Consider the following 9,621-nt stretch of genomic DNA (forward strand, 5'->3'; position numbering starts at 1 on the left):
TGGAATTATGTTCTTTAAATCCAGGTAGAACACAGCTATAAAACCATCTAGATCTGATACCCATTTTGTCCAAAGGGTATATTATGACCCTTCAAATGTTTCCTGTAGGAATCTGTAAGTTCTCTACTGCTTCTTGAAACAATTTTAGCCCATTTATATTCTTCAAGGCAATCGCCCATTTGCCATCACTTTTCAAATTTATCTCATCATTTGGGGTTCAGTCTCCTCTTTGATGCTCTTGTATGTTTTTGCTCTTACTTCACTCCTTGATTAAGCAGGCAAAGAGTTTATTTAAAAGGACTTTTCAGTGAATCAGCATTTGTTTTCCCTTCTATTCTTTGTGTGTGTGTGTGTGTGTGTTTCATTCAGTTGGCTTTTATCTCTACTTTGTTCCTATTAGTTTTTGAGTGTTTAAAACTTTTTAAAAATGAATGCTTAGTGCATGTATTTTAAGGTAAGCATTTTCCTCTTCTAAACATGGTTAGCTATGGCATGAATGTTTTACTACATGTGTAATTTACTTGTTTTAATTTATTTCATCTAGGAATTTCTTATTTTTAAATAGGAAACACTTTAGCCGTCTTTTACTGTCTTTCATATTTTATCATGTTGTAGACAAATAATGACTTATGAAATCATTATTTTTAAAAGTGTATTAAGATTTTCTCTGTGACCAAGTAGTATTCAATCAAGTTTATAAAGTTTCTGGGAAATAGAATAAAACAATGTACATTTTCCACTTGTAGGACACAAAATTGTGTATCTCTTAAATTAAGCTTATCGATATTATTTTGATCATCTGACCTTGTTAATTTTTTTGTATACTAAACCTTCCAAATTCTGAAATAGTCTTTTATTAAGTAATCTTTGTTACTTATTTGTAGCAGCTTTTTTATATATTTAGGTGCTATGGTGTTTCCTAATTAAACATCTATGACTTTCGTATCCCTTTTGTAAACCAAACAATTCTATCAGTATGTATTGTTCTTCTTAATACTCTTTTGATACTTTTGATATTAAATTCTACTTTGATATTAACTTTTCTTTCTCAATTTTTCCCAGTGACTCTTCCATTCCTATTTTTTATTTAACCTTTCTTCATTGTTTTAGGCTTATTTCTTCTAAACATTGTGCAGTTAGATTTCTTTGCTTCTTTTCTAATAGAGAATTCAGTCCATTCATTGACTCAGATATAAGTTATATCCATTCGATTTTGATTACTATACATTTTTATTCTTTTATTCTTTTCTGTATTTTTACTCTTGATTCAAGTTTCTATTTATCTTTTTTCCTCATTTCTCTGCTTTTCAATTTGTGTAGCAGTTACTTTCAGTTTTTAAACAATACTAATTAAGATTACATTTTCTTTTTACATCAAAATATCAGAATTAACTCTCCTCTTGTAGAATGTTTTGTTTTCCTACTTATCGCCTAAGCATCAAAGTTGGACATCTCTATTTTACCTCTGAACTGGATTTTGCTGATATTTCATTATTTTAATTCCAGACTATCACAAAATTTTTCATTACGATGTATTCTATTTCAAGAATCCTATGTGACACCTAACATCGCAACATTTCTGTTATCAGACTCTAAAATTTAACTGTATTGCAAAATTTATTATTTCAATCTCTTTATCTCCCTATCAAGAAATTTCTCTTCCAGTTAAAGTTTTCATTGATCGAGATGATTTCTTGATGCCTTTCTTGAGTAGGATACATGACATATCTAAAATCTTGCATATCCACAAATACATTTCCATCGCTTTCACTTGTGGGGGGCTAGGCACTGAATTCTTCCGTCTTACTAGTCCATAGATGGCACTCGACTGTCTTCTAGTTTCCAGTGCTGAAGTGGACAAGTTTGATGTTAGATATATTTGATTTTCTTTGTAGATAACTGAGTTCAGGTTTTTTTTATTTATCCTTGGAATTCAAAACTTTTACTAAAATATGTCTGGGGCTGGGTGTGTGTGTGTTTATTCATCCCTCTAAGAATCAAGTGAGCACTCTCAAGCAGCAAATCAAAGAAAATTCCCTCTGTTAACTGTTTCATTAATAGCTCTCCATCCGATTCCAGTTCGTCCTTTGGAACATGCTTGCATGATGGCTCATTCGCATCTGTCCTCTGAGCCTATCTTTTCCTTTATGATTTGCATCTCATGGTGGTATTGCTCTGCATCGTGAGATAGTTCTTCTACATTATGGTTTGGGTCACTAACATGAATTTCTGTTTATATACTGAATTTTTAAATTCAAGAAATCAGTTTTTTTTGTTTTAAATATGTCTTTTTCAGTGCTCTACTTGGATATCCTTTAAAGCTCTTATGACTTATGTGTTAGGGTTCTCATCAGGTGCTTCCAGTGGCTCTACTTCAACTGCCAGCTACCTGTACCAGGTATCCACTGTCTATCTTCCTCTCATTGCTCTGTGCCAGTTCTTTTTTTCACTGTGTGCTCATGGTTTTGTCTGTTCAGTAGTCACGTCATGTTGTGAGGTCTTAGTGGCAGGCACAGCAGTTTCTGCTCTTTGGGGTCGACATTGGGCAAACTGGCAAACTTCAGTTGTCGAAACACAAAAAAGGGTCTTTCTCTGTGCCTCTGGGTCTCCCCAGCTGTAAGGAAATCTTCCCCAAACTCACAAACCAGAAGCAGCTCGGCTCCAGAGTGTAGCGCCCCCTCCTGGTCCTCTAGAACTCCAGAGCGTGTGTCGTAGCCTTTCTGCAAAGGGATTCACACATCTCTTCCTGCTGAGCCCTCACCGGGAACCACAGCATCCTGGTCTTTCCACCAGGCTACTCTGCCCCTTGCACCCAGTGCAGACAAAGCTAAACACTGTCCACCCCAGGATCAGTACTCAAAGATTCCAGGGCAGCCAGTTTTCTCAAACACACCATCCAGGTACTGCCAGCTTGCCCACTGATGATGATTAGGATGGATTATTCAAGTTTCCGTACTTCCTCTTGTCTCATTCTTCTGAATCATACAAGTTTACATCATTTGAGTGGAGGCCCTTTTCAAATAAAGACAAGAGAGGAGATAAAACACAAAAACGAAAAAACATACACTCACAGAAAAAAATCAGATATATACAAAAAAATATAGACTCCCCCCCCCCCCTCAGAACCCGTTATTCCATGACTAAATACCTAGCATCAGTAAATAATTTTTAATCAACAATGTTATATAAAGACATTTGTTATTTATAAAGTCAAAAACTACAAATAACCTGACTGTCCATCAGTTAGAGAATGGCTAAGTGAATTAGGGACCCACACCTGATGAAATAGGTATTAACAGCTTAGAAAAGCATATAATAACATAGAAAAATGCTTAAAGTTCTCTGTGAAGTGCATAAAGGACACATATTCATATGTATTAAATATAACTATGGATATATCATATGCAAAAAATTATCAGACAAAGGAATTATACTAAAATGCTAATAGGGGCTATGTACAGGTTGTTTATGGGGATTTCCCCCCCAAATCTCTCCTTCTTTTTCCTGTTTCTCAAATTAAATATAGTAGGTAATAGAATGGTGTTAAAAATATTCTTTGTAAACCATACATACAGATGAATAAAGGACTGAGAATTGATCAAGTAATCGTGACATGTAAATGGCTTCTTCACAGGGGGCTTAAAGTGCTTATTGACAGTTATCTGGGGCTTTAAACTTTATCTCAGCAAATGTTTTATGAGTAAACTCTATCTCAGCCCTCACTGGATCAATCATTTACTCAGACAAATCTCTCACGAAGCTGTTTACCAGAGTCTCTCCTGGGCATCACAGAGGATACGGTGATGATAAATAAAACAAGGTCTGACCTTGGGCAACAAGAAAGCCCAGATCCACGAACACAACCCAGCTCAGCTCCCCAGAGACTCCTGATCGAAATGTGATACGGAAACACCAAACAGCACCTGTGGCTTAGAACCAGGTAACAGATGTGGAATTAAATAAAAGCTTGAAAACCAGCAGCTGAAGTGAAATTTGCACATACTCAGACAACTTTTCCGCCAAAACTCCTTCACAGGGCAGATCTGCAAGAGTCAACATTTCATTTGGAACCGCACGCTACGCACCCACTCCTCCACCGCAGTCTGGTGGCATCGCCAGCAGCGGCCGGCGCATGAAGCTTCCCCCTTCCAGGAAGTCAAATCTGGATAAACACATTTTCCTTTCAATATAGTAATTTTTTAAGCTGCCTTTGATCCCTGATTATTGAAATTATTTATAATGTTTCTGAGTTGTTTACGACAGCTTTGTGCAGCACTGTCTAGATGAATGCTTTCCTACAGCCATCTAAAACCACTTTTATCGCTTCATTTTTCCGTGAAATGTCTGCAAATGGGCTTTATATACATGAAGAGAAAGAGCTGGCATCCTTTCCCTGGGCAGCAGAATCCCAGATCCTTCAGTGGGCTAAGCCAAAGGTCTTCACGCTTACTTATTCCAGGCTTTTACTGAAGGCCCAAGTTTTACAATTTTACCTTCCTGTTAAATAAATTGGACCCCCTAATTCCATATCTGGGAATTGATCCTAAGGAAATAATTCTGAATTAAAGGAGGAAAAGGGTAACAACATGAACATGTTCACAAGAGCCTTATTTGTAAGTGGATTCCATCTAAATGCCCACTTTAGGGGAATGCTTAATCTGTGGTTGATCAGCTTGATGGAAAAATCTGTCGTTAAATGCTAGAGAAGATTAGGTAATAGTAGGGAAAGTGCTTATCTTGCTTTAAAGCAGTGGTTCTCAGCCAAGGATGATTTTGTTACTCAGGGATCATTCAACAATGTATGGAGATAGTTTTGGCTGTTATACAGGGGGAGGGGTCCTACTGGCATCTAGTAGGTTGAGGGCAGGGATGCTGCTAAACACCCTACAATGCACTGGACAGCCCACACCACAAAGGATGATCTGGCCCCAAATGTCAAGAGTGTCAACGTTTTAAAAAAACACCTAATTTTTTAGAAAAGTAAACATGCATACGTGAATTTGTATTATTACATTATTACATTCATATAAACAATGCATTGGCCTGGGAAATGAAGGAAGCAAACAAACCAAATGCTGGCTTTATCTACTCATCTCTTCCCCCAAATTACAAGACTATACTTTCTGCATAATCTGGGCTGTGTCTGTGTGTGGTTTTTAAAACCATTTATACAAAATAATATACTCTGGCTTAAGTCTTTTAATGGACTTCTGAAAGACCTCAGGTAGTCTTATTAATGATAAATTGATAATGCACAATTCATTCTAAAAGAGGAGAAGTTTAAGACTTGTGCATTCTCAACAAGGACCTGTTGGCTGACTCAGTTGCCTGGCAAAGGGGGGAATTTAAACTTTAATGACTGAGCATTTCTACAATGGTAAGAATCATGAAAGGTGATGTTTTTTTGATCCATAATTTAAGGTTCAAGTGAACTATAATTTATTTCGACAGAATCTAAAGCACTAACATTTAAAATTTGTTTCAAAATGGAAAACTTTCCATTATCCACCCCCTTACCTTTTTAAGACAGAATGTCATCATCATAAGCTTATTTTATATTTTTTTACTAATGAAAAGTAATGCCTTTGGCTGTCACTGAGGTTCTAGGGCCCCCAACTAGTGTGCTTTTTAAGTCTCTGCTTCCTGTTTTTACTGCTTTTCGCCTTCTCTTATTTTTGCATCCTCTTCCATTTCAATGCTTCTAAAATGCTTTGGAGTGTAAAACTATCAAGGTTGCAAAAACTGAATGTAAGGGAAATAGCTATGCAGAAAAGCCTAATGTTCTCTCCTCTGAGTCAAGTTCATGAATTTTTACTGCGTGAACTGTGGCTATTAAAAGGCATCCCTGCCCCTGTAATCCTCCTTCCCCGTTTGGTAGGTCTCAGCTGTATTCTGGAAATTCCCAAATAAGCAACTTCCAAATCGCTGTTTAGTTCTTACAACCAGAAGAATAACAATGCAGGCTGTGACTTCTCTACCCAGAGAACAACCAAATTGAGAAAAGATATGCATCCAGGGGCATTGAGCAAGCCCACATCAGCCTGCTGGGGTCCAGAACCATAGTTTTTCTAAGTTATTCCAAGAGAACTGGAGTGAGCACAGGACCCCCCAAGCCAGTGCCGGTTTTTGTGGTAGGGGAATGGGAAGCTCTTGGGAGACTGTATTGGTTATGTATGAAGCCTTCAAAAACACACGCCAAATGGGTTTCATTCTATGCAAGAGGCCATCAGGAAGATTCTGAAGCTCAGAATCACAATAAGTATCCACATCTTCTCCCATCATCAAACCCACGACCTGAACTACCCACAGCTTGGTGCTGTGTCCTCAGCAAACTTATCCTCTTTCATAGTTCAAGGAGGCCAAATCCTTTCTGCCAAGTCTCCCCTAAGTGGTCAATTAAAGAGTGGACTAAACATCATCAGGCCTTGGCAGACCAAGAAGGCAGGCTCCTCCAGCAGCAGAGAGAACCACAAAAGGAGTACCACTCACTATGGAAAGTTGTGGTTCTTGAATTTCCTTCCCCGAGACAGGCTATGACAAGGCCTTGTTAGATGCTCTGATCTTAAGAGATTACCAAAGACCGACAGGCAGAGAAAGGCACCCACGAAGGAAGAACTGATCTAGAAGAGCATTGTCTTGCCTAGCTCTTGCTGAAATGAAACTATTGAGGAACTTTCAAAGAGCTTCACCCTTTCCACCTACATGGCCTACTCACAGAAATGTAGAAAATCCTCCAAGAAAGATGGATGCTGGGAGGAAAGACCTAGGACTTCTGGGGGATATCTGTCGCTGAAAGGAATTCTTTAATGATGTGGCATGTTTGGCTAGATAATTCTCGATGGGTTCAGTCCATCAATCAACCATACTCATTGGCCATTTCCACCCCAACAGCAGGTAGAGCTCAGAAAACCCCGACATGTTTCTCCACTCACCAGGACTGGCCGCATCTCACAGAAAACCAGGAGGGAAGCCAGTTCAATGTCTTCGCTGTACCCGTTCTTCAGAGGAACAGATCTAAATCCTGTGACAGAATGGGGGAAAAAAACAGTGCAGAGGCAGGCAATTAATGTCTGACCTTAGCTTTCTTGGGGTTCCCAGGGATCACATGCCCAGTTCAAGGAACAGAGAAGTCAGTGCCCCGTGCTGGGCCTGACTTTCTGGAAACCAGAGGTCTCATCCTGATGGTTATGGAGATGGGCTCCAGAATGCAGCCTTGACTGACAGTTCCATACAGAGAAGTGAAGTTAAAACTATCTGCCATCTAGAAATGAAAATGATGCACTCAGAAGAAATTAAAACCCACAGAACATTACATATTGAATTCAGAGTGGCTGCAGCTGTGGTTCAATTCCTTAAATACTCCTAAGGCCGAAAGACTCAAAGGAGTAATGAATCCTCACATCCATTTCCTCCACTTAGCCTTTTACGAAGCACAGGACAGGGGAATGCCTTTAAAGATTTTTCAGTGGGAGGAAATCTTCCTGTCGCTGGGCAGTTCATAGCAGTACTGATCATCTTCCTCAGAAAGCCATTCTCTATTTATAATTTTAATGGTATCCGACAGTCATTTTAAATGTTTAAGAGGAGGGTTGAGGTGGAGCTAAAATCCTCTGCCATCACCACCCATTCAATAACGTTTACGGAAACACATCTCAAAGGTTGGTTTGTTTGCTTATTTTAATTAATAAAGAACACCTGGTAAAAATAAGTCTCCTTCCCACCCACTCATAATGCCTTATTCCAGAAGGAACCATTGTTAACAGCATCTCCCCAAGACAGTCTATACATGTGTTCGAGTTCCCTTTAAAATCACAAAGGACAGTACCCTGACCCGAGCAATTCTGAACTTTACAGTTTCCATTTACCACTTTCTTGGGGATTCACTATATGGCTCTAGGTTGACCTGAAAGCTTTTTTTAAATTACATTTTTAAATTTAAGTATAGTTAGTATACAATATTAGTTGTATTAGTTTTAGGTGTACAATATATAGTGATTCGACATTTTTGTACCTTATAACGTGCTCACCCCACTAATTCTAGTAATCATCAGTCACCATGAAAACTTACCACAATATTATCGACTATATTCCCTTTCATCTTTTTCACCCATCCCCCACCACCTCCCCTCTGGTTACCATCCCTTTGGTTTCTGTTTTTAATGAGTCTGGGGTTTTTTTCCAATATATTTTTTTAGATTCCACATATAAAAAACCATACGGCATTTATCTTTCTCTGTGTGAATTATTTCACTTAGTATAATACCCTTTAGATCCATCCATGTTGTAGCAAATGGTAAGATTTCATTATTTTTTATTGCTGTGTAATAGTCCATTGTGTATATATGTGTGTGTGTGCATGTGTGTGTGTATATATATGTGTGTGTGTATATATATATGTATACATATATGAAAAAATGTGCAACATCACTAATCATTAGGGAAATGCAAGTCAAAACCACAATGAGATACCACGCCGCACCAGTCAGAATGGCTATTATCAAAAAGTCAACAAATAACATGTGTCGGTGAGGATGTGGTGAAAAGGGAACCCTGGTGCACTGTTGGCGGGACTGCAAACGGGTACAGCCAGTATGGAAAAATAGATTAGTTGGCAGTGTAAGCAAGGGTTTATTTCTGGGCTTTCTTTCTGTTCCATTGATATATGGGTCTGTTGTTGTGCCAGTACCATGCTGTTTTAATTATTATAGCTTTGTAATATAGTTTGAAGTCAAGGAGCATGATACCTCTAACTTTGTTCTTTCTCAGGAGTGCTTTGGCTATTCATGGTTGTTGTTTTTTTTTCTTGTGGTTCCATATAAATTTTAGAATTATATGAAGAATGTCATTGGTATTTTGATAGGAATTGCACTGAATCTGTAGACTGCTTTGGGTAGAACAGACATTTTAATAGTATTAATCCTTCCAATCCATTTATTTGTGTCATCTTCACTTTCTTCAGGGTCTTACAGTTTTCAGAGTAAAGGTCTTTCACCTCTTTGGTTAAATTTATTCTTAGATATTTTATACTTTAAAAAAATTTTTTCTTTATTAAAATTATTGGGGTGACACTGGTCAATAAAATCAAATAGGTTTCAAGTGTACAATTCAACAATATGTCATATGTATATTGCACTGAGTGCTCATCACCCAAAATTAAATTTCCTTCTGTCACCAAATATTTGACCTCCTTTACCCGTATCTACCACCCCCTCCACACACTCTGGTAATCCACTGTCGGTGTCCTTGAGTCTGTCTGTCATGTTTCTTTGTTGCTTTCAGTTTTATATCCCACCCATAAGTGAAATCATATGGTTCTCAACTTTCTCCAATTTATTTTGCTTAGCGTGATAATCTCAAGATCTCTCCATATTTTCCCAAATGGCAGTATTTCATCCTTATGGCTGAATAATATTCCATTGTATATATGTACCACATCATCTTTATCCAATCATCTATCAAAGGACACTTCAGTTGTTTCCATGTTTTGGCCACCGTGAATAATGCTGCAGTGAACATCAGGGTGCATATATCTTTGTGGATAAATGTTTTCAAGTTTTTTAGGTAAATACCCAGAAGAGGGACTGCTGGATCATTTGCTAATTCTATACTTAGTTTCACTGA

General features: G+C 37.9%; 1 protein-coding gene across 1 annotated transcript in view; it reads right to left on the minus strand.

Moving 5' to 3' along the window:
- Positions 1-9,621, minus strand: part of PLCG2 (phospholipase C gamma 2) — a 186,399-nt gene that overhangs the window by 11,956 nt on the left and 164,822 nt on the right. The window contains exon 31 of the mRNA XM_023528590.1: positions 6,933-7,026. Coding sequence (XP_023384358.1) covers positions 6,933-7,026 — 94 coding nt within the window. The remainder of the gene's footprint in view (positions 1-6,932; positions 7,027-9,621) is intronic.

Source organism: Pteropus vampyrus, unplaced genomic scaffold (assembly GCF_000151845.1).
Source record: "Pteropus vampyrus isolate Shadow unplaced genomic scaffold, Pvam_2.0 Scaffold29, whole genome shotgun sequence".
NCBI lineage: Eukaryota > Metazoa > Chordata > Mammalia > Chiroptera > Pteropodidae > Pteropus > Pteropus vampyrus.